The 26,725-nt window shown below is 32.5% G+C and overlaps 1 protein-coding gene across 1 annotated transcript in view; it reads right to left on the bottom strand.

Annotated features, from left to right (window-relative positions):
* The window catches only part of LOC127724389 (acylglycerol kinase, mitochondrial-like), a 33,905-nt gene extending 14,006 nt beyond the window's left edge, over positions 1–19,899 (bottom strand). Inside the window, exons 1-11 of the mRNA XM_052231338.1 lie at positions 19,680–19,899; positions 14,118–14,157; positions 13,358–13,437; positions 12,266–12,341; positions 11,532–11,630; positions 11,100–11,132; positions 8,322–8,416; positions 7,357–7,426; positions 4,560–4,639; positions 2,900–3,114; positions 570–682 (exon numbers count right to left, since the gene is read on the bottom strand). Coding sequence (XP_052087298.1) covers positions 570–682; positions 2,900–3,114; positions 4,560–4,639; positions 7,357–7,426; positions 8,322–8,416; positions 11,100–11,132; positions 11,532–11,630; positions 12,266–12,341; positions 13,358–13,437; positions 14,118–14,157; positions 19,680–19,789 — 1,011 coding nt within the window. The 5' untranslated portion in view covers positions 19,790–19,899. The remainder of the gene's footprint in view (positions 1–569; positions 683–2,899; positions 3,115–4,559; positions 4,640–7,356; positions 7,427–8,321; positions 8,417–11,099; positions 11,133–11,531; positions 11,631–12,265; positions 12,342–13,357; positions 13,438–14,117; positions 14,158–19,679) is intronic.
* Positions 19,900–26,725: the final 6,826 nt, after the last annotated feature.

The raw sequence follows: 26,725 nt of genomic DNA on the forward strand, positions 1-26,725 counted from the left end.
CTGAAGTCATTGCTAAAGGCTCATACTGGAAACATATACTCGTTCATTACAAAATACTTATAAATTGAATAATTTTCTACAACTGTTAAATAATTCTCAGAATGTAATTACCATATACAGTGTTATTTTTCAATATATCTGAATGAAAAAAATGAGCAATATATTTGTTAAGGATTCCAAGGCATATGTATATCAGTATAACTGTGAACATTATCCATGACTTAAGTTCAAAATTTTAAGAAATCCAAATATTATGGTAAATTACCATACTTTTAAAGACTTTTTCTCAAAATTACTGTACAACTTATCAAAACCTGAAGTACTTCATAACTGAAAAGTGAATTGGCCTCAGAGTAGGTCATTCATTATGACAGGTGAAATAATAAAACAGTTTCAATTAATATCATAATGTAACAATTTGCTTTAAAAAATTTATAAATTGGTTCCCTGTATATTGAAATCAGCTGTCTTTTGCTTGTTTGTGTCATTTGGTTGCTGTCTCACTAATGTTTACTTTAATCCCCATCTATCAATATTAAAAAAGACTTTCCAAAGGTCCAATTCTTCACCTTTGAGGGGTCATTCAAGTTTGATGAATTGACACAGAATTCTATTGTATCTAGTTCTTCTGTTATTTCTTCATCCAAACTGTCATCCATTTCTTCTTCATTGTATTTTGGATCTATAAGTGCAAAATTATTGATAATTCACCATCAAAATATTGTTCTTTGAAAAACATTTGACATTTTTGAACTGCTAACACTTCTGGAGCAATTGAGATAACCCATTTTTGGTTGAGTTTTGATATTAAACCTTATGTTATCTATGTTTAATTGTATTGTAGACTATTTTCATTTTTTTTATCTTAAGCATTTGCCAATGGTGTTGCCTGTACATCAAGAACTTATGTTTTTTATTGGTCCTATTCAAACATGAATCTTATAACTTTTTATAATTATGTATCTATGCAAACATATTTGAAAAAAAATTATTTCACTTTAAAGTTTTAACGTTTTTTGGCCTTTTCCTATAAGAAGAACAGACAATATTTATTCAAATATGTCTCCATTAAACACAGGATATACAAATCTAGGATACTTAATCCAGTGTACTGCAGGGACTTTCAATAAAAACAGAACTTTTAAGACAATAAAACAATGTGTTTTACTTGAAGAAAGCTTCTCAATGAATTGTTTTAAGTTTATTGCTTTAGAATAAATCAGGCAGTTGGAATAACTCTTTTATTGTTTCCATACCTGCCAACCCTCCAGTTTTGAGTGGGAGACTCCCGCAAAATCGACAAAATTACGGAAATCTCCCGCTTGCAAGTCCGGTCCCGCGCGGGAGTATACAATCTCCCACTTTCGGATATTTTGACTTGGAATAACCTGCGTTCTTAATTCTCTGGCTTTTCATTACTTTCAATAGAAATAAATAAACAATCGCAATCATTTGAAAACTTTGGTCAGTAGTAATGCTGTTCGATATATAAACAATCGAAATTCAGTTCTGCTATGTCAACTCCAACAAGATAGAGGTCTTTGTGTGGACCAAGCGGCAGTGTAAAAAAGAAGAAATAGATAACTGCAAATCGAAATGTCAAGCAGTTTTGAATGAAAGATTTTAAATTTTTACGACCAAGTTCACTTGGCAATGAATCTTTTTACACATCATGTTTTATCAACTTTTCGATTTCTTCTGGTGGTATGTACGATGTTTGAAAGCATGCTTAGTGTGAGACTCACAACAAAATCAAGATAGGGAATGTTACGAGTTATGAGACTCGGAAGTATTGAAAAGGCTAAAAAAAAACACCCCACCTTGTATAGATTATAACCATGAATTGAAGAAATAAAGTATATCAATTAACTCTTATTGGTGTTTTGTAGATAAATAAGTAAACAGGTCATATATTTAACTTGAAAATGTTGTTCGCGCAAAATCTCTGCCTCTGCTGTCATAGCTGAGGGGGAGATCTCCCTCTTTGAAGGTTTCAGAGGTTGGCAGGTATGCTGTTTCACATTTTGTCACATGTTTCACGGTATGGATTTTGCTCATTGTTGAGGGCTGTACAATGACCTGTAGTTATTCACATTATCATCCTTTGATATTTGGTGGAAAGTTGCCTCATTTGCAATCTTACTACATCTTCTTATTTTCACATTGAAACAAAAAACCAAATTATGAGCAAAAAATCTGACCTGATTATTCCCAAGGATTTATTATACTGAAAACAAATTTGAACAACAACAACAACCGTTAGATATTATTTGGCTATTTTAGTATAAAGGTAATATAGACACTGTTTTTAAAATAAATAAAGTTAATGATGAAGCTCAATATCAATGAAAGTTGAACAAAAAAATTAGTAGTTGCTCAAACTTTCCCCACTTAAGTATACTGCAAAATTTTATATAGATTAAAATGACAAGATTTAAAGTACCATATTTATAAATTTGTTTCTCTAATTCTCAACCCATTAATACTTTCAATAAATGGATTATAATATTTTTTATAATGCATGATTTGTTTGATCTCAGTTCATCAATGATCAAAATTCTGATGCCAAATTTCCATGCTTTTCTCTAATTCGTTATGTTGCCGTCATAAAAGTAGACGACCATGACTTATGATGTCTCACAAAAAGAACAATATTTTTTTTTAGATTACTGTAAAACTATCAAATTGCTTTCATCTGTTTTAAGAATCATTAGAAAAATAGATTTCACCATGCAAATTAGAGCAATATAAAATTTCTGTTAAATTTATAACACTGAAAATGACGGACAAGCTTCAAGTTTTAAACATCAAAATTTAACTGTAACAAGAGGAGAAATATCCCCCTTGATGCTCGTGTTAGAATCTATTCAACATACATTTAGTTGGTAAAAACTCATACCTTGTTGTGCTGGCTTTATCTTATATAGAAAACTAAACCAACTTTTGGATTGTGGGGCAGGAGATTGTTTCTGGATTTGTGATGTAAAAACAGGCTTTGTATTTTCTTCTGTTGCTAAAACATAACTGATCTTTGCTTTAAATACAGGTGGCCATTCCTTCATTGCAGTTCTTACATGGGTCCAGCGATGTTTCAATGGGCCAAAGTACCAATACCTGGTTGAATATAGACTCTGTCATAAATATGAGTTTTCATATTTTGTCATAACTTTTCAAATATGCTTATCTACTTATGGTAAAACAAGAAATCAACCCTTCAAAAAAACAGTAAAATTATACAGTAGACTATCCTATAAAATCTTTATACATAAAATAGTATGTAAAAAATTTAGACAGAAGAATATATTCATACTGATATACATGATCTGTGAATCAAATTAAAGAGCAGCAATTCTGATAAACAAGACATAAATTTGGCATGGCCTTATGACCTCATAATTGTGCACTCTTATGATGAAAATCATAATCTTGACTAATTTTTTACTTAATTTTAATAGTTTTTGCTTCAAACATTGGCCCCATACAAGGACCACCATAATATTTTGTTAGGATGTGTATCTGACCAATATACATCTTTTTATAAAAAAATTATTTTGGTCGAAGGGTGTGGCCAATATTTTTCAGAAGGAAATAGACATTACAAATAATTTGGCTAAAAACTAGTAACATATCATACTTTTGAAGCTGTCAACATTGATAAAACCATCAGCAGACATCAAAAGTGTCTTGTTAATCTAAAACTGCATATTTCATATCATAAATATAGGTTTGTACATATTGTATTACAAAGTTTTGATTTTTAGGGCCAATTTAAGACTTAATTGGTCATACTCCTTAGGATTAAGTTGGTTGAAGTACAAGTTGGTAAAGGAGTTGATTGGGAACAAGTTGGCCATGAAAGATATGAGCAAGACATGGTATCAACTAAACCAGGATACTGTACAAGTGAGAAAGACAGAAAACTGAATTGAAACAATTTGATTCACTTTTTCTATTGAAATGAGAACTTTGTCCTCTATCAATAAATTTTATCATAATTTACTTCAATAAATCTTATTTCATTGAAGGACAGCAGACATGTGACTACAAAACATTTCAGATGTTTTTAACACAGATTCTTGATGGTAGCCAGCCTATACGGCAGTTCCGGAATACGGTTTTTAGACGAATCTGTCATGTGACTTCCATTACCATGTGACCAAAATGTATGCATCGTCACTTCCAACACATGTTGAGCAAACGGGTGAAAAAGTTTGATTTTATACTGCACAAAATATATGGGAAATTTAAATCTCACCCTCCCTCAGTCGTACGGGAATCAAGATTACGTAGTTACGAAACATAAATTATTTCTATACTACCCTACAGAATGACGATTATGAAAGTGCTGGAAACTTTTAATAGAGCAGGGATACAGGCGCGCCTTCTATCTGGTAAATGACGTCATAAAGGCATGCGAAATTGACAATCTTTTCCAGTGAAAGACATGATTCCAGAAATGATGTATTATGACCTTAAAATATGTTTCTACAGGCTAATAACCCTTTTATCACCTTCTAAATATGATATCACTTGGACGATACTATTGACAAAATATTTACTTAGATTTCCTAGCCTCAGCATCTCTATAAACACCTGTCTGTAATCCAGATAAAGAAAATGATGTTCTACCATCTTCTCCCTACAAAGACAAATATTGTAATAATAACAGCTATCACCAATAAACTATATTCAGCAGGAGAGTGTAAGGTCGATGAAAATGTTGGACACAAAACAACATTTACAATAACTCTTTGAGAAGTCACAAGGTGACTTGTGGCAGGGCAAATTTGAAAATTTTCCTCTTCACCCAACATACCAAATGAAGAAGTTTATGGCTGGATGTATATTTTCTGTCTATAATACAAAGGATGAGAACACATTGTTGAGAAGATTTTTAAACCTGCTTTGTAGAAGTATAATATATTGAACCTGATTTTGGACATGCTAGATTACAACGTAACACTGAGCAAGAAGACATGTCTACCCCATCCAAACATATCAATATGACTCTTACTACTAAATGTCACATGTATTTAAAAAAACAATGAATACCAAATTTAAAGTTTTTAATTCTATATGGCAAGATATTGAATCTATGGTTCATATGAATTTGTCCAAAAGCTATGTGTAAAATAGTAATTTTTAAGTCAAATTTGTCAATTTGGACATATTTATGATGTTAAATTGACATCAGAAGTGACATTTTTGCACTAGTGCCTAGATTATACCAATCATTACTAATGGCATATCAATTAAATTAACATATTTTTGAAAGTGTTGAAGATTTTTACTTTTTTGCATTTTCAGGGACCAAATAATTGTTCTTATCCTACCACCCCTTACAGAAAATGAATGCTCAATGATATTCATATCAGCCCAGGAGTGCTGACTTCTAAGCAATGCTAGCTAGTAATGTATGAATTAGTAAAGTTTCATGTCTCAATGTCTAGGACATAATAATGTATAAATTGGTAAAGTTTATCTGAATTCCTAGGAAATAGTTATGTCTGAATTAGTAAGGGTTCTATATAATCCATCTTGGTCACTTCAATATACTTGTATCTAGGCCTTGTGATGTTAGTGCAGAACTTATTAGCAGCATCACATTGTGAGAAGAGAAATTATTAATGACGTCACATTGTGAGAGGAAAACTTTGTGGTCACAATGTGATAGCAGGATAACTTCCTGTAGCGTAAAAAATGTCTAAGGGAGACAAAAATTGACCAAATTTAGTATGATAAACGGTACATCAGGTTTTCAGCCACACAGCACAATGTGAAGCTTTTCAGCTTGTTTGCTGCATTCACACTCCAAAAAGAAGTTCACATTGTGACCAGCAGCTGATACTTTATATCAATGTGTAGAAATCCCTGTTATCTATGCATATCTGAATGCAGAGAAAACCATAATAAGGAAATTAGTAAAGGTTTATATCTGAAAGCAAGGGTCATAGTAATTTCGTAAATTAGTAAAGCATTGATGACCTAAATACCTAAGACATGGTTATGAGTATTATTGGTAAAGTGTTTTCCATAATTCTAAAGATATATCAATGTAACATTAGTAAAGTGTTTCCTGAATGCTAAGGACATAATAATGTGTATATTTGTCAAGTGTTTCCTGAATGCTAAGGACAGAGTAATGTGTAAATTAGTCAAGTGTTTCCTGAATGCTTAGGACATAGTAATGTGTAAATTAGTCAAGTGTATCCTGAATGCTAATGACATAGTAATGTGTAAATTAGTCAAGTGTTTCCTGAATGCTAAAGATATATCAATGTAACATTAGTAAAGTGTTTCCTGAATGCTAAGGACATAATAATGTGTATATTTGTCAAGTGTTTCCTGAATGCTAAGGACAGAGTAATGTGTAAATTAGTCAAGTGTTTCCTGAATGCTTAGGACATAGTAATGTGTAAATTAGTCAAGTGTTTCCTGAATGCTTAGGACATAGTAATGTGTAAATAAGTCATGTGTTTCCTGAATGCTAAGGGCATAGTAAAGTGAACAATAGTAAATTGTTACCTAAATATTAAGGGCATAGTAATGTGTAAATTAGTCAAGTGTTACCTGAGTGTTAATTAAGGACATAGTAATGTGAACATTAGTAAAGTGTTACCTGAATGCTTAGGACATAGTAATGTGTAAATTAGTCAAGTGTTACCTGAATGCTAATTAAGTACATAGTAATGTGTTAATTAGTCAAGTGTTTCCTGAATGCTTAGGACATAGTAATGTGTAAATTAGTCAAGTGTTTCCTGAATGCTTAGGACATAGTAATGTGTAAATAAGTCAAGTGTTTCCTGAATGCTAAGGACATAGTAAAGTGAATAATAGTAAATTGTTACCTAAATATTAAGGGCATAGTAATGTGTAAATTAGTCAAGTGTTACCTGAGTGTTAATTAAGGACACAGTAATGTGAACATTAGTAAAGTGTTACCTGAATGCTTAGGACATAGTAATGTGTAAATTAGTCAAGTGTTACCTGAATGCTTAGGACATAGTAATGTGTAAATTAGTCAAGTGTTACCTGAATGCTAATTAAGTACATAGTAATGTGTAAATTAGTCAAGTGTTTCCTGAATGCTTAGGACATAGTAATGTGTAAATTATTCAATAGTTATCAAAGGTACCAGGATTATAAGTGTTTCCTGAATGCTAAGGACAGAGTAATGTGTAAATTAGTAAAGTGTTACCTGAATATTAAGTACATAGTAATGTGTAAATTAGTCAAGTGTTACCTTAGTGCTAATTAAGGACATAGTAATGTGAACATTAGTCAAGTGTTACCTGAATATTAAGTACATAGTAATGTGTTAATTAGTCAAGTACCACTGTGTAAGAAAAAAGTTACCTGAATGCCAAGGACATCTATTTTCTTTGTTTCTCCTTTCACTATTGCCATGGCTGATTCTAATAGCATCCTTTAGACATAAAATTCATATTAATAATAAGCTAGGATGAAAAATCTATATATTAGTAAAAGAATTTCTTATTTTCTGACAGTCAATTTTAAGAGGTTGTGTAAGAAAAATACCCTGTTCACATTGTCATTGTAAAAATCATGACATAAAGTCAGTTGTTTTTTCAGGGGAGGTTACTTTAGAAAACTTCTGAATTTAGTAACTATCAAGTCACCTAAATCTTTCAGCAAAGATTTTATTTGGAGGTATTTTTTTTATCTCTCAAAGACTTGTTATACTTAAAGTACCTCCTTGTTCAACCTAACTTGAGATATCCTATGATGTGGATGAATACTCTCTAAAGTAAACCTCATAAATAAATCTAAACCTGAGATCTTGATTGGAACAGAAATGTTAACCCCTGAAACTAAACCATGTCCTTGATCAATCTAAACATAAGATATCCTATGTAACCAGTTAGGACAGATATAATATGCAAAGACAGATACTTCAAAAAGTAAACCTCCTCCTTGATCAACTTAAACCTGTAATATCCTATGCGTTGAGAAAACCACCTATGTCACAATATTAGATTCTAAAGTCAGAGTATATACTCCCTAAAGTAAACTACCTCATTGCTCAACATATACTTGAAATATCCTATGCCAGGTGTAGATACTCCAAAAAAATATCAAACTTATCAGGTCAACCCAAGCTTTAGTTATGGTGGACAGGCAATTCCAAAAGTAAGGTACACAATCTTCTTTTACTAGAGTTATCCAAAGAAGAAAGATATACAACTTTGTGAACAGAATGAATAGTGATTCTCACCAACAGTCAGTTTATCCTACTTAAAACTAGTCTGATTTTATACTGATGGTCAATATAGTTATGTTTTAGCTAAGTCAGTAAATACCTCACTTCATCCTTGTCTGTTCCAAATAATAGTCTGGCAAATCTGTTCATTGATCCAAGAGGTATAACTCCTATTGGTACACTTTGCCGAAAAGACTACAGAAGAAGATTTTTTAAATACATTTCCAATCAAATAAATGGACATATAAGTTATTCATTTGTCTAACTTCTTTATAAAAAAACTTATGCGAAAAAAAGTATTCCAGAGGCTGTAATGAGCCTGTATAGGCCACCTGGCATTTTTGCATAAAATTGATACAATGGAACAATATTTGTATTAAATGAAAACCGTGTGGGCCAAAATTTTGTCTTGCTGATAATTTTTGATGTTCCGAGTTTCAGTTTATCCATTATAAATTTACCGATAACAAGTAAAAATGAAAAAAAATTGTGTTAGAATTGTGATCTAGGGGCAACAACTCCTGTGAGGAGACAAGTCATTAATATTTGTAGAAATTTTGTAGCTGATTACTTTTGCTTTTCAAAGTTTAAGTCTTTATCTATTATAATTTTCAAGATATCAATAGGTAAAAACACTAAGAAACATTTAAGGGCAAACACTCCAATAACAAGTTGTTTGACAATTTAAGTCTTATTTACTTATTTGTAGATATTATTTTACTATTTAAAATTTCTCCTATAATCTATTATAGTTTTTGTAAAAGATAAAACATAAAACATAGGTAAATATCGTCAATCAAGGACAATAACTTCTATAATGAATCAACTGATGATTTTGACTATGTTAACTTATATGATGAAGATTTTAATTTATAATTTTTAAATTTTACTGTTACTCTCTATCTACTGTAGTTCAATGAAATATGCTAAGAAATGTTTAAAATCGTCATTCAACAGCGATTGATTCAGTAAATAAATCAATTTTGCTATAAACAGTTTCTCTCTATCAACTTTTGTTTCCGCAAACACAAAATAAACTGCTTTGCTGAGCGCAGCTGGATACGCCCGCAGAGGTCCAACCCTGAACAGTTGGGGCAAAAATGGACACAATATTCAAGCTTGATACTGGTCTGTATTTGGATTGTAATTAAATATTTGACATATTATAGGTTTCTGAATAAATGTAGTCAAAGAACTTGAAATTGGTTATATGAATTGAATTTATATTCAATTAAAGATTTCTTGCTGTTGTGCAATACACTGTGCTGTTGCGCAATACTTAGTAAATCTGTTGTCAGACTATAAACAAATAAAGTTCAATTTCTTCTCAATGTCATATTTGAAATTTATGAAAATCAATAGGGAGATTACATCAATAGCTATAAATAATTCACCAAAGTTTCATGAGAACTGATGAAAGCATTTTTGAGTTATTGTCCAAAAACTGGAAAATCCACCCTTTTTTAATGAATAAAACCCCATAACTCAGAAATGTAAAATCTAAAATTTATAAAATTCTAAAGGGAGCTCACGTCAATAGATATAAACAATTCACCAAAGTTTCATGCATATTGGTTAAAGCTTTTTTGAGTTAATGTCTGACATGTTGACGACGGACGGACAGACGGATAACTGTATACCATAATACGTCCCGTAAACGGGCGTATAAAAATAGGTAAAAATCATCAATCAAGTGCAAAAACTCCTCCAGGAAGTCAGTTGACAACTCCAGCCATATTGCCTTTTTTGTAGATCTTATCTTACTGATCCTTTTTACTATTTAAAGTTTTTCTCTTTCTTTAAAAATTTTAAAGATATTTTGAATAACCAAAAAGTGAAAATTGCTTAACATGACTATTTCAAGGGCAATAACTACCAAATGGAATGTCTGATTTATCTAAAAGTTTCATGGTTCATAGATCGATGACCTGCTGATTATTTTGTAAGTTTTGCTCTAACTGCTTTATTTTTTTATATATACTCCAAAGTTGCAGTATTACCCCAATTTTCTATTTTTAGCATCGGCAGCTATGTTTGTTGGTGAATCAAATTCCCCAAATACAATTTTTTACAAGATTCCCTAAGGAACATTCAGTTTAAGTTTAGTAACATTAGGCCCAGTAATTTCAGAGAAGAAGATCTTTCAAAAAATTTACGTGGATGGACTGAGGACACATTGCACAATAGGCCAGGTAAACTTAAAATGGACATTAATTTTGTTAAGTGTTGATCATCATAAAAGAATTAATACGACAGAAATGAATAACTTAACCAAGGAGATGTATCTGAAACAATTCTTTTTGTTTTTTAAGGCATTTTAAAAATTCTTACTTCACTGGACTATCCCATTCTCTTGTTTCCATTAAAATTGCATGACATAAAATAACATTGATAAGGCAAATGATTAAAATGATTTAAAAATTTAAAAGATAATTAGGGTGTCCTCTTCTTAGCATATATTAACACGTTGGCAAATGTAAACAAAAATCATTGAATCAACTTTTCCTCTTATTTCTTGGTTGAAGTATTGTAAAATCTGTTTGAAGTTTGGATGAAGCATGGATTCTACATGACCTAAGATAGCTGTAATAATAAATATTACTGTATTTGATTTTGTTTAATGGTCTTTTAAATATTGAAAGACATGTAAGCCCAAGTTAAATAACTATTAGATGTAATTCTTTATTCAAAGCAGACAAGAAGAAAGGAAGGGATGCATTAACACTGAATTAATCAGGCATTTTGAACTCCCTTTTTCGGGTACATTTAAAAACATATATTGACAAATTAACATTAGCACTTACGCTTCTCATTTCTCTTCTATCTTTATACATACAATGTATCTTATATTAATGGAAAATGTACTTATATTACATACCATATCATCCTTCCTCATAAAACCAGTCACTGCCTGAAAAAGAATTAAGGGATAGATGCATTTTATTATATGCCATACAAATTTTCAAATAACTAAAGGATTTCAAATGAACTTTGCCAATTATTTAGTTGGTAAAATTAAAATGCCATGTATCACATATTTTCACACAAAAGCTGATTATTTTATCATTAGAATAACTCTTTGAGGCGTCTGTAGGTGGTCTGTTGCCAGGTATAATTATGCCCCTTTCCAACACCCTCATTTTACAGTGGCTTTCCAAATTTCATGCCTTTCGCCCTTGTTGTACCACCTCGCAGAACCTTCAAATTGCATTGACAAATAATTGTTTTGTGTCCTCAATAAGCATGAAATAATTGCCACTGGAAATTACGTAAACAACAATCAATCAAACAATGTTATAAAAATATCTACCTCTAGTAATGTTCCATCTCCCCCGGCAACCACTACTGCATTAGTTTCATGTTTCTCTAAAGCTGTTAGAAACTTCTTCACCTGTCCCTCAAATTCTGTCTGATAAAATTAAATACAAATTAAATAAAAGACCAGATTTCCAATGTCCTCCGTGTTGCACATATTTTATCTCTCTTTAAAAAATATCAATCAATAATTATTTGGCACAGCAGTTGTGCATTTTGTTGATTTTTTCTCTGCAATGGTATGCAACAAGATTTGTCCCATGAATGCTACAGAAATTTAGACACATGTAAAAGACAAGAACAAATGCAAAAGACTGGCATAATATTTAAAGCTAATATGCATTTTTAACAATTACATGTAGAAGCATAAACTGAAGCAGTGTTCTATACATGTGAACAATGTTAGTATTTCATACTTTAATGTCCTTACATCCATACTTTTAAACCAAGGCTGGAAATTTACAGGGCCAAATAGCCCATGGCCTCTAAAATTTAAGCTGAGCTACACATTTTTTCCTAAATTATTTTACCAGCATCACATTCAACTCTTACAAATCAATCTGTCTGATATCAACCTTCAATTTATGGAATAACAGTACTGTAGTTCAAGAGTTAATGACTTCAATTTGGAGATTTGACAGTTGCAAATGCAGTTTTACTGGTGACATGTATAAAATCAATCAACCATATAATCATACTCTGTCAATAAAATACAATGTAATAACATACCTTGACAACATTCACTTCTATTCCCGCTAAATGTAATATTGGTGCAGCATTCTTATTGAAAGATTTCACAGCTCCTCTGTAAACAAAATAATAATATTGTTATAGAAAAATGTGAGAATATTCTATGGACTTGTATCACCTATCATCTCCAAGTAAAAGTAAAATAAGCAGAAAAAGTGTAAAAATTGTTTAGGTACGGGAAAAATTACTAAGATCAAAATGTTTAATAGCAAGCATAATACTTCATGTCCTTTCAAAACATCTGGAATTCTGTCAAGCTATTTTCAAGGAGATGATGATTAGCAGACTGATTTAAGCTGAAAAGGTCCATGTTTTTAAATGAGAAAACCCAAAATCACTCAAATAAATAAAAATAGCCGTTGCACAACTGCATGTCCTGGAGAAGAATCTCTGTAATTGAATTATGTCAAGCTGTTTTAAGGAGTTGTGGATAAACAAAATGTGATCTTGATAAAAATGCAAGATGTGATCACTATCTATTTTATGACACGTGACACAATTGTATCAAACTGAAACAAATGCTTCAATGATATTAAGTTTATTAGGTAGTGAAAGGGTTTTACTATGAACATATCTTAATCATTCCAGTTTTTCCAGTTAAATTATTAGAAAAGCAATGAATTGTGATTTGAAAACCAGTAACTCATTCTGACTTTATTTACGCAATATTACACACTTTGTTTTCAATCATCTAGAGAGAGAATTTGGATAAAAAAAAACTCAATTCTTTTCATGAGAACTGGCTGTAAAAGGTAATTAATTGTGATTTTTTTTAGTCACCGTAATTTTTATTCAAACTGGTATTTTGTAAATTGACATTAAACCTAGAGACCTATATTCTCATTCAAGAGCATCATCCATTTATTGGTTAAATTTGCTGTAACAAAATTTTGATGCACCTTTTTTTTAACCTGCCCTTTGACCTAGTGATTTCAAAATCAATAGAAATTGATATCTACAATAGGGACGTTTTCCATCCAATTTCAGACAAGATTTAATATCAGTTGTAAGTAATAGAACAGACTCAATGTAAAATTAACGGTAACAAATAAGATTTCTAATATAAAATACCCTGATGCAGAAGCTGGGTTCAAAAACACTATAATTCTTCTTGGTTTATCTGTCACACCTATTTTCACTTTCCCATATTTCTGTAAATAAACATATGTATATGTTATAATTAATGAAAAAAATCTCAAATCAAATCTATCATATTCAAATTACATGTGAAATATGTGAAAATTTAAAAAAGAATAAACAAAAAGATTGAAACCACATGTACATCAAACTGCATTAACTACTAAAAAACCAATTCATTTCTGATTATGTAAGCAAACATACAAATTAACAAGATAAAAAAATGATTACAAAAACAAATGGTTGGTGTATAAGACTGTTGGTTGCCTTCTCCTACATGGAATAGTGTAGGTTTATTAAGGACATATATCACTTGGATAGGTCTTACATTTATAAAATGTTAGGAATGATGAATGTAACATTTACATGCTTCTAATGTTCCTGATCAAGATTAAAGGGAAGAGTGTCCAGATCTTAAAACTAAAGTCTGGAATATTGTCCATGGTTGTGCTGTGTTATTTAGGAGAATTTGGTGTTGTTGGCAGATCTTTGACAGTCTTTGTTCAAATAAATATCTTCCAATCTTCTCCAGAATCATGGTGATTCAGAGCTTGACATATTGATGTGGACTATATGTTGACCTCTATTTGTTTTTTTTGTATCTTTGTGAATTTGTCTAATACCCCATTACTTCTTTTTTTCATATTTGAATCATAATGCAAAACAATTATCATAAAATAACTATACTTTCTACCTTTGCTTCATTACAAAATTCTCTTCTCAGTAAATCTTCACTGAAAATATACAGAAACATCACTTAAATAGAGATATACAAGAACAAAAATATAAAAGATTTTTTTCCAATTTTGTTTTTGTTCTTGAAGTTAATATGTATGTACATGTACATGTATGTACAACTCGTCTAAACATCAGCCCAACAATGTTAGATCTGTAAATTTGCTTTTGCAAATTTTTAGTTCTTCCCTCGCCGGGATTCGAACTCATGCTACTGAGATATCGTGACACCAATTCGCCTGCACTGTATCCGACGCGCTAGACCACCCGACCACCTAGGCTTCACAATAATAAAGCTTTCGGTGGGCGGGTGTTACCTTTCCTCGTCAGTTTTAATCTAGCGTCGTAATACAGTACATGATATATAAGACATGAAGATGGAATAGTTACAGATCAGCTGAAATATCTATTGTAAAGGATCCTACAAATTAATGCAAGATACAGTCACAGAAATAATTATATTCATAAGTACGTCTGAACCAGTGACAGCTCTACAACAGATTTATCCATCGGATCACCAGCAGTGATGGTGATACATGGCTGTGTACATTCTGTATATACAACTCGTCTAAACATCAGCCCAACAATGTTTGATCTGTAAATTTGCTTTCGCAAATTTTTAGTTCTTCCCTCGCCGGGATTCGAACTCATGCTACTGAGATATCGTGACACCAATTCGCCTGCGCTGTATCCGACGCGCTAGACCACCCGACCACCTAGGCTTCAAAATAATAAAGCTTTCTGTGGCCGGGTGTTACCTTTCCTCGTCAGTTTTAATCTAGCGTCGTAATACAGTACATGATATATACGACATGAAGATGGAATAGTTACAGATCAGCTGAAATATCCATTGTAAAGGATCCTACAAATTAATGCAAGATACAGTCACAGAAATAATTATATTCATAAGTAGGTCTGAACCAGTGACAACTCTACAACAGATTTATCCATCGGATCACCAGCAGTGATGGTGATACATGGCTGTGTACATTCTGTATATACAACATGTCTAAACATCAGCCCAACAATGTTAGATCTGTAAATTTGCTTTCGCAAATTTTTAGTTCTTCCCTCGCCGGGATTCAAACTCATGCTACTGAGATATCGTGACACCAATTTGCCTGCACTGTATCCGACGCGCTAGACCACCCGACCACCTAGGCTTCACAATAATAAAGCTTTCGGTTGCCAGGTGTTACCTTTCCTCGTCAGTTTTAATCTAGCGTCGTAATACAGTACATGATATATAAGACATGAAGATGGAATAGTTACAGATCAGCTGAAATATCTATTGTAAAGGATCCTACAAATTAATGCAAGATACAGTCACAGAAATAATTATATTCATAAGTACGTCTGAACCAGTGACAACTCTACAACAGATTTATCCATCGGATCACCAGCAGTGATGGTGATACATGGCTGTGTACATTCTGTATATACAACTCGTATGTATGTACACACAGTGCTATGCATGCAATAAGTAATCATCAACTGCAATTTTTTGCTATATATTTCATATAATATCACATTTAAAAAAAATATTTTGAAGGCATTTATATGGTTGGATTTTTAATAACAAACCATATGTTGAAAGACACAGAATTTTCTGAAGTATACTTGGACATAATTTTGTCTTCGGTTGTTTACGTCTTCACCTGATGTGAAAATGCATAATATTGATATACAATTTAATTTGTTTGAAATATATAGCAAATTTTAAGAAAAAATAATAAACAGATTCTGTTTATACAAATGTACCATCAGAAAATGAGAACCCTTCACTAAAAAAATATAACCAAATAAAGAAAATAAATCTGTGACAATTCTGCTTCTGTTGGTTCTGAGTTGATTTAATTAATCCCACCAAAAATGACCTCACAATAATTTCAGACAATTTCAGAAAGATCAATGAAGATAATATCATTAGAGCTCCATTGTTTTGTAGTTAAAAATGGATGAAAAAAAATCCACAGTGAGGTGACATTAAATATGCTCGTCAGTTTATACAACTACATGTATCAGTATGAAGTACAGAAGACCAGCAAAAATGAAAATTTTGTTGAGACACAGAAAGCTAAGTGGGATAGTCAATTCCTGTATTATCCTTTTTAGTGCTTTCTGATGTGCTGGAATAGACTGATGTTGGTCTGGTTCTTTGATTGGTAAATCACAAATAATTTGTTCGATGTACATGTAGTCTCAATGTATTTCTATTTTTATAAAACTTGATTTTCTTGGTTATGAGTTTCCTTTGTCTGTTGTTTATCCATGGAAGTCTGTGCTTGTACAATGTATGTGATCATTTTCTGTGGTACATTTGACTATTGGTTTGAGAAGATCAATGTTGAATGTTCCAAAGTGCATCTGCATTGCTTTTGTCATACATTGTATTGATGGTGCAAAGTGTTGTATTGAGGTCATTGTTTATATTTATCCAGTTTGCTTTTTCATATTAAGATATTTTTTTTGGAGTTTCTCTTTAAGTGATAACAGTTCTGTAGTTGAAGAGTTGCCGCCTTCAATTGGTCATTTGACCGTCACAAATGCAGTTTATAAGGATATGTGGTAAAGTGCCAATGAGACAACTCTCCATGAACAGTTCTTTTATATTACTATCGATGCTAACTGTACCTTCTTGAGTTGCTCATCATCTTGTTGTACAAAGAAGTGACTGACAGACTTGGTTACATTCTAACTTTGAAGGACTTCTGAGGAAGTTAAAACAGTCCTTGCATGCTTTGAAACGTTATTCACACCACCATGGTCAACTTTGCATTCCCTATTGCAGACTTTGCAAAAAGACATGTGATATATTCCTATTGTTGAATTTGTCAATCAGTCTCTAAATTAAACCCCACACATTACTACATTGTAATAAGATAAGATAAGGACCTTCTTGCAAATGATAAAATGTTCACCATTATCATGATTTTTACAGTTCTGACATACAGACAGAGGAATACAACTCAAAAGTTAAAAACAAGTTTGATTATTTGAGTTTTTACAATGCCTCCATTAATCAGGAAATGAAAACCTGATCAAAGTAAAATACTGATTTTGATAAGTTAATTTTTGCTGATCACGATTGTCTCCGATGGGAAAAGTACAAAATCATACACCATCAAAATTTTAGCATAGATTTTTACAAAATCATGTTTCAGGGCTTTTTCAGATCATGACCGTGCAATGGGGAAGGGGGTCAAAATCTTCTTCTTCTTTATGTACAGAAAACCATCAACATTTTGAAGATTACTTTCCAGCGCATGCCTGAGTGAGGTTGCTTTCAAGTTAATTTCAATTTTTCTTTTATTTATAAACTTTATGATTTAACTTTTAATTTTTACATTTTTTATATATTTTTTCATATTAAGATAAAAACAATAGGCACATTTAATTTAAGTGAGAAAAATTAATGTTTTAAGGAGGACTTCATGCGTAAGTGCATCCTTAAAGTTGTCTGTAGAGGTTTGGTTTGAAATTTCAGGTGGTAATTTATTCCAATCTTTAATTGTTTGGCTGAAGAATGAGAATTTAAAACTGTCTTTGTTGCATTGGAGTTGTCTGTATGTTTGTTGATGGGTAGATCTTGTTTTGGACTGGCTTTTTATGAGAATATCCTGCCATGGTATTGCAATTTCATTGTTTAAAACTTTGTGGAACATTTGAAGTCTGGTTTTTAGCCTGTGTTCTTGTAGGGTTTGCCAGTTTAGATTTTGAAGCATTTCAGATACACTGCTGGTGTTGTGAAATCTGTTGCAAGTATATCGTGCAGCTCTTCTTTGCACTTGTTCCAGTCTGTATATGTTTTCTGAAGTGTGTGGAATACTGTGGATCCCAAACTGTGCAGCAATATTCTAATTTTGGTCTTACTATAGTTTGATATGCTCTTTCCTTTACTAATTTTGAACTAATTTTTAGATTTCGTCTGACGAATGATAAGGATTGATTTGTTTTTGCTGCTGATTGTTGTATATGTTTGTTCCATTTAAGATCTGAAGAGATTGTAATGCCTAGATATTTTGCTGATTGTACTTGTTCTAGGATATGGCCATTCATGTTATAATAAAAATGTATTTGTTTTTTCTTTGTTGAGACTCTTAAGATGTTACATTTGTCAGGGTGGAATGACATGAGCCAGTCTTGCTCCCATTTTATAGCTGCTTCTATGTCTTCTTGAATCTTAAGACAATCGTTTTGGCAGGTAAAAGGCCGGTAGATAATGCTGTCGTCTGCAAAGAGTCTTATTTGGCTGTGTTTAAGGTAGTCAGGTCCTAGTACAGTGCCCTGAAGAACGCCTGATGTTACTGGAATTTTTTCAGATGTTGTGTTTTCGAGAAGGACTGTTTGAGTTCTGTTAGATAAAAATGATTGAATCCAATTTGTTGCCTGATCTGAGATGCCATAGTGTTTTAATTTGTAAAGTAAGTGTTTGTGTGGCACTTTGTCGAATGCTTTGGCAAAATCCATGATTACTAAGTCAGTTTGTATATTTTTATCATTGTTTTGAGCTAGTTGGTGTATAAGAGATATTACTTGAGATTCGCATGATCTTTTTGCTCTAAATCCGTGTTGTAGTTCATATAGTATTTTATTTGATTCGAGGTGTTTCGTCATGTTGCTAGCTAGTATATGTTCAAGTAATTTACATGAGATGCAGGTAAGTGAAATTGGTCTATAATTACCAGGATGATGTTTGTCTCCTTTTTTATATACTGGTGTAACGTTTGCATGGTTCCAATCTGATGGTACTTTGCACGTTTCTAGAGATTTGCCAAAAATGATTGTAAGTATGTCCGAGGTTATTTCAATGTTTTCCTTCAGTATTTTGCCAGCGATAGTATCTGGACCTGAAGCTTTGTTGGTGTTTATGTTTTTTATGAGTTTGTATACACCTTCCTCACTGATGTTAATTCATTTCATTTTAGGGTGTGTACTAGATTCTTTCGTTGGTATTTCTGTATTAGTTTCTGATGTGAAAGCAGACTGAAATTGCTTGTTCAATATGTTGGTTTTTTCAGAGGGGTTTGTATGAAGGGTAAATCATATAGTTCATGCCTTAATCATGAAAGTTTGCAGGTATATGTACAAATGTATGAAGGTTTTCAAGTAGTATTCTAATTTATTGCATATATTGAAATGCATTGACTTAACAATAACATAAATCCTATTGTTACGTCAATAATTAATCATTTGGAAATCTGCGCCACTTGACCCAAGAATCTGTGCCACTTGAACTTTTGACATAATACAACAATCAGTTTTCCTTTGTAGCGTCAGACATTTTCTATTGTGACGTATTAATTTTACGGGAACCTTTGTGATGTCCAGTTATGACAGACAAATAGCGATAAGGTGTATTATATTTATGGTTCAAATGTAATTCGCTCACCAAAGTCCTCTAAGTCCCGAGCAGACTGTGCTGCCAGTATGGGTATTCAAGGATATTAAAACCCTGTAGTTCTGTGAGAAACCTCTGACTTAGAGTAAGAGCAACAAGCATTTGGCACGTCAAACTCACTTATATTTTCGAACTGCAAATCTTCCAACATAATACACAGCAACAGCAGCAACTACAGATTTCTTCCAATTATTTCGAACGGTCTTCACCGTTTTAACTATAAAGGCCATGGACTTAGAGTTTACGAATTAAATACATTCATGACTGCTAGAAAAGATCATAGACAACCTACAAAAAAAAATGCACATGTTTACAACGAAGTCCAATCATATCTCTTACATTATTGATTTATCTATGTCGGGTCAAACATACTGTAGACATGGATGTATTATCTCTGTTTTTTAACCGATGTCGGAATAATTGGAGAATTCCGTAAAAATAACTAAAAGTGCAAGTATATGAAAAATACTTGGTTACTTAAAAAAAACCTGAGCAAAAGTAAGATTTACAAAACCTTCCAATCTAACTAATTCATGCTAATATTTTCTATGTAATATTATATAATTATTGTCTTTTGATCAGTTTCCGAGTTCAAAAGTCAATAAAACCACATATTTACCTCATATGTGGTTTTATTGACTTTTGAACTCTGAAACTGATCGGTTCACTGAGACCAACGTTCGAAATGAGTACCAGTTTTTCAAAAGTCAATTGAACCACATATCTACCGAAACAAAAGAAAATGATTGTTTTATTTAGATATAAGAAGATGTGGTGTGAGTGCCAATGAGACAACTCTCCATCCAAGTCACAATTTGTAAAAGTAAACCATTATAGGTCAAAATACGGCCTTTAACACGGAGCCTTGGCTCACACCGAACAGCAAGATATAAAGGCCCCCAAAATGACTAGTGTAAAACCATTCAAACAGGAAAACCAACGGTCTAATCTATATAAAATACGAGAAACGAGAAACACTTATATGAACCACATCAACAAACGACAACCACTGAACACCAGGTTCCTGACTTAGGACAGGTGCAAACAAATGCAGCGGGTTTAAACGTTTTAATAGGCGCCAACCTTCACCCTACCTGAAACAATAGTGTAACATCACAACATAGAAAGACACACTATAACATATCAATTGAAATGGCTTATAACTCAATCAAAAGACATATTAACAAAAACAAGTGAACATACACTGAACGAATAAATTTGATCTATGACACAATGTAAATACAAAATTAATAAAACAAGGGGTTAGTATTCCGAGAGAAAACATGTATGACCATGTATGTAATCGAGACAACTATTTACCAAAACCAATTGCCACAACATCAAACGCGGATCTTACGATAATTATACACGTAAAAAACACGCGACGTTTTGTTATATTCCATGATATATTTCATACAATATCATTGCCGTTTTATACAATTGTATGTGCACTGAAACATGTATCTTTCATAATTTTGTAATGCTATAATCATTGTGAAATTATTATATTTTGAGTATATGTCCATTGAGAGTCCTTAATTATTCAATAAAAATCTTGAATTTTGAAAGTGATTCTATGATATAGTCTCAGGTTGAAATCTTTTTTAAACTGTTCGGCAATGGTATCTACAGAAGTGAAAATTAGATCAGATGAACGTGAAAAGAAGAGATATAGTGTAAATATAAACATAAACTCTAGAACCTGTCAAAAACACCAAATACCTATAGGCTGCACATTCACATCCGAACTCAAATTGAATGACTATGTTAATAATATATATGCATTGAATTTATAGCCAACAGAACAATCGGCTTCCTAAAACGAAATATGAACATTGGATGAACTTCAGGAAAGGCAAATGCATATAGAAGACCAACAACAGAATACACCAGTCCAGTATGAGATCCATACTTTAAAACAAAAATTGACCGACTCGAGATGGTCTAGAGACGAGCAGCACGATGTTTTATGAATATGCACCATGATCAATCACGTGAATATGCACCATGATCAATCACGTGTAAGCAAGATGCTCAATTACTTCGAATGGAGATCTTTGGAACAAAGACGAAGAGATGCATGCAAGACTTACCATGCTCTATAAAATAGAAAATGACATAGTTGCAATAACAAAGGAAGGTCATATATTATTGGGGGGGGGGGGGGGGGGGGGGTCCGTATGCGCACCAGTCATGGCAGGCCCATTATCTGGCAGAAAGCATAAGCATAAAAGTTTATTTTAAAGTCAACACATCCAAAAACATATAATATAACCAAATAATATATACATGCAAGTAATACATGCAAACAGATCATAAATTTAATCAAACAAAATGTGCATCCTTGATTATGCAAGCATATTAAGCAAGATAAGACTTGCAAAAAGCAAACCAATAAGCATTGAAAAAAAGATCATAGAACATATGTAAGCAAAAACTAAACCGAGCCTTGTACTGCACATACTTTAAAAAAAGAACATTTAAATGTAAAGCGGCTTGACTCCTCAACATAAAAAAAAAATAAGAAGATGTTGTGTGATTGCCAATGAGACAACTATCCACGAGATTCCAAATGATGTGTAATTTAGTAACTATATATAAGTCGCTGCACGGCCTTCTACAATGATCAAAACTCACACCTATTCAGCTATAAAAGCCCCCGTCATGACAAAATGTGAAACACCAGCGGCCTGACTTATAACAAAAGAAAATCAAGAAAAAAAGACAGACAGCAACCACCGATAACCACTGAATTACAGACTCTTAACTCGGGAAAGGCACATAAAAATGTGGTGGAGTAAAAGAGATTTGGAGCACTCAATCCTTCCTGTCGTAACCTGGGACATTGAAATAACAGGACAGCATCAGAAAAACCTATAAAAAAAGTTCCGTCAAGCGATTTTTTGAGCAAATAACAATTGATTTGAATAACCAAAGAAGCAAGCATGAATTATGAAATTTAAAAAGAACGATAATCTTCTAACAGTCTTGACTGAAGTGCAATGAAGCTACAATGTTATAAACACTGTAATGAAGTGTCAAGATAGCTTATATGGAAATATTATTGATAAGATAAATCCCATTATGCATGCTGAAGCCATAAAGTACTGACCATAATATATAACTGTTTCGTATGTGATACCATGAGAAGGCTAACTCAGTCAAGTGATACAGTCTTGATATATATATATATACAAGTCTAAATTGAAAACAACGTTCAAACCTATGATTGCGTTGGATAAAAACCGCAATTTTTATACGTGTGCATGCAAAACAAATTTCTTGGTAGAGGGGTCTAAATACAGCACAAACAACATTTTCCAAAAGACCAAATGAGTGAAAAAGTATATTTTAACAAAACGCATTTGACTAGCAGGTCGAACAACTGATGTTCTTAAACCCTGTTGACTGCCAGTGGCGATTGCCAAATAAACGGATCACAAGATGTAACAAAATAGATCTTTTTATTTATTTATTACCAAACAGAAAACAATAAACTTGCGGAAAAGATGGTATACCGCAAACACGAGGTGCAAAAGTTTGTACACCATATCCGGATTTCGACAATTAATGTCTCTTCAGTGATGTTAGGAATCGAAACGGTATTTGGAAGGTCATATAATTTACCTCAATTTAGGATAGACTCTTGAATTTTGAAAGAGTCAAAATAGGAAGAACGGATCATATGAACCCGAAGGCAAATATAATACAAGCCCAAACGAAAAAATATAAACAAGTCTAAATTGAAAACAACGTTCAAACCTATGATTGCGTTGGATAAAAACCGCAATTTTTATACGTGTGCATGCAAAACAAATTTCTTAGTAGAGGGGTCTAAATACAGCACAAACAACATTTTCCAAAAGACCAAAAAAGTGAAAAAGTATATTTTAACAAAACGCATTTGACTAGCAGGTCGAACAACGGATGTTCTTAAACCCTGCTGACTTCCATTGGCGATTGCCAAATAAACGGATCACCATACGTAACAAAATTGATCTTAACTTTTAATTTAATACCAAACAGAAAACAATAAACTTGCGGAAAAGATGGTATACCGCAAACAAAAGGTGCAAAAAATAGTACACCATATCCGGATTTCGACAATTAATGTCTCTTCAGTGATGTTAGGAATCTTATATATATATATATACCAGACGAAAAAGGCTAATGTCCCAGTCATTTATCAGAGAGCCTGGGTGGCAGACCGGTTTTAATTATAAGCTGAACGTTTTAATTATTTGTCATATGGTTCATGTTTAACAGTTGTTGTGCCATGAGCTTATTCGCACCATGAACGCTGAAATCTTCATTAAAATTCTACACACGTTTATAAATATATCTAATGTAGATATATGAATTTGTTTATCAGCTTATATAAATTTACTATCTGCTTTATATGTAATTTGACCTTTATAGTTTATCCTAAGATGATTTCAAATCATATCAAATTTGGGTCGATTGACCACAGTTTTTATCTTGTATAGGAAGTGATTAACTGTCTTTATTTGCTCACATTGTTGATAGTTTTAGAAAGAATTTAGTTAATTTTCACTCTTTTAAAATAAAATTTAATTTTCTCCAGTTGAGGTCCGTCCAACATTCATTTTGTTTTGTCTCTGAAGGTCACGCGATATTGATTTCTGATTTTTTTTAATCTGCAGTTTAAGCACAAGCACTTGGAGCTTGAATCCCCCGTTATTTCTCAGCTACATATGTTTTTAATGAAGTTCTATATTAATTCAGTTCATTTTCCTTTTTTTATAAGAGGGCAGCTCGAATAAGCTGCCCCAATGTAAGATTGATCTTATCCATATGTATACGATAGTACAGTAGTTTATAAATGCTACCCCTCTTTCTTATATTTCAAGGACATCGTTATATATAAACTACTTCTATTGTACTCTCGAATTGATAACAGAAAAAGACACATTAGATAAGTGAAAATAAGTTGAAATATTAAAGAATATTTAATAATAAAAAAAAACGCCAATAAAAAAATGGGAATAAAAGAACAGAGTTCCAATGTCCCCCGCGTAGCACGTATTTAATATGTCCAAGGGGCATAACTCTTTTTAAAAAAAGTCGATCGTCTACCATTATAGAACTTGTCTGAGATATTGCTGATATTAACCTATAGAATAAGTTTTATAAAAATCTGGCAAGAATTGTACCCGTGAGAGCGCTAACGAGGCCATTTTCCATAAATTTAATATTTCCAAGGGGCATAAGTCCTTTAAAAAAGTCGATCATCCACCATTATAAAACTTGTCCGAAATATTGCTATAATTAACCTATAGTATAAGTTTTATAAAAATCTGACAAGAATTGTACCCGTGAGAGCGCTAACGAGGCCATTTTCCATAAATCTAATATTTCCAAGGGACATAACTCTTTGAAAAGAAGTCGATCGTCCACCATTTTAAAAATTGTCCGAGATATTGCTGATATTAATCTAAAGTATAAGTTGTATAAAAATCTGGCAAGAATTGTACCCGTGAGAGCGCTAACGAGGCCATTTTCCATAAATTTAATATTTCCAAGGGACATAACTCTTTTTAAAAAAGTCGATCGTCCACCATTATAGAAATTGTCCGAGATATTACTGATATTAAGCTATAGTATAAGTTGTATAAAAATCTGGCAAGAATTGTACCCGTGAGAGCGCTAATAAGACCGGACGGACACACGGACGGACGGACGGACGCCCGGTATTTCCATGTCTCCTGCAACGCGTTACGCGGGGGACAAAAAGAAGGGCCCATGCCCAAGCTTTTGTGAAAAACAAAAGCAAAGGAAGATATCTTGCATCCCATGTATGAATTAAGTTAATATGGTAAACAATATATTACATTTTTGTACATTATAGACATTATAATGTATAAAAATGTAATATAATGCATTAGATGCGCATTAATTGTCGGAATGCGCATATAATGCAGTAAAATTAGTACCGTTAATGTTATTGATACAACTAGGTCGAGCCCTCTGCATAAGGACTGTTAGTCCCCGCCTGAGTATCACATGCACAGTAGCTCAGTACTTTGGTACTGGCACTCGTGAACATACGGATATTGTTTTATATAGATTAGCTGTTATAAATTTAAGATAATAATTTTGAATTAAGGAACTCATCTCTCTCATACATCTGTCACCGGGGAAAATGGTGACTTGTGAGATTGTGTAACAAGAGCCTGACTGAATGGCCTCTTGTTATTGAAACTGTGTGATGCTCCTGATCACACAACGAACGAATAATCTTAATGACAATGACAACTCTGGGTCTGAAATTTGGTGCTAACTAAAACTTGAGAACCTGCGATGAATAATTCAATAATTCAGCATGGAATACTTTTATTACCGATGGACTGTGTTCAGTGTAAAGTCCTGAGTCCGATCTAATTCATCAAAATTATAAACAAGTTTTTATTCACAATTAAAGTGACAAGTATAAACATAACAAATCACAATTAATCTGAGTGATATTGTTCACTGTCAAGGATTATACTATTTTTAAACACAATGAGTTTAAGTCCAAAATGTCAGAATTGTAAATGTTAAGTAAAAGTCCAAAATAATATGATTGGTCACACCTTGGACTATTAGTATAATAATCCCAGGTCACACATATCTCTGATTTCTTGTCAGGATTATGGTATATTTTTTGGTAGTTATCAGTTATATTAATTAACACTATACTGTAGAAAAGAACCATCTATCAAACATTTTTTTTAATTCGATACAATATTTAGAATTACATATCAACAAGAAGATGTGGTATGAGTGCCAATGAGACAACTCTCCATCCAAGTCACAATGTAGACAATTATAGGTCAAAGTACGGCCTTCAACACGGAGCCTTGGCTCACACCGAACAGCAAGCTATAAAGGGCCCCAAAATGACTAGTGTAAAACAATTCAAACAGGAAAAACCAACGGTCTATAAATCTATATAAAAAAAACGAGAAACGAGATACACTTATGAACAACAACAACAAACGACAACTACTGATCAACAGGCTCCTGACTTAGGACAGGTGCATAACAATGCAGCGGGTTTAAACGTTTTAACAGGCGCCAACCTTCACCCTAACCTGAGACAGTAGTGTAACATTACAACATAAAAAGACACACTAAAAAATATCAATTGAAATGGCTTAACTCGA

Source organism: Mytilus californianus, unplaced genomic scaffold (genome assembly GCF_021869535.1).
Source record: "Mytilus californianus isolate M0D057914Y unplaced genomic scaffold, xbMytCali1.0.p SCAF_1, whole genome shotgun sequence".
NCBI classification, from domain to species: Eukaryota; Metazoa; Mollusca; class Bivalvia; order Mytilida; family Mytilidae; genus Mytilus; species Mytilus californianus.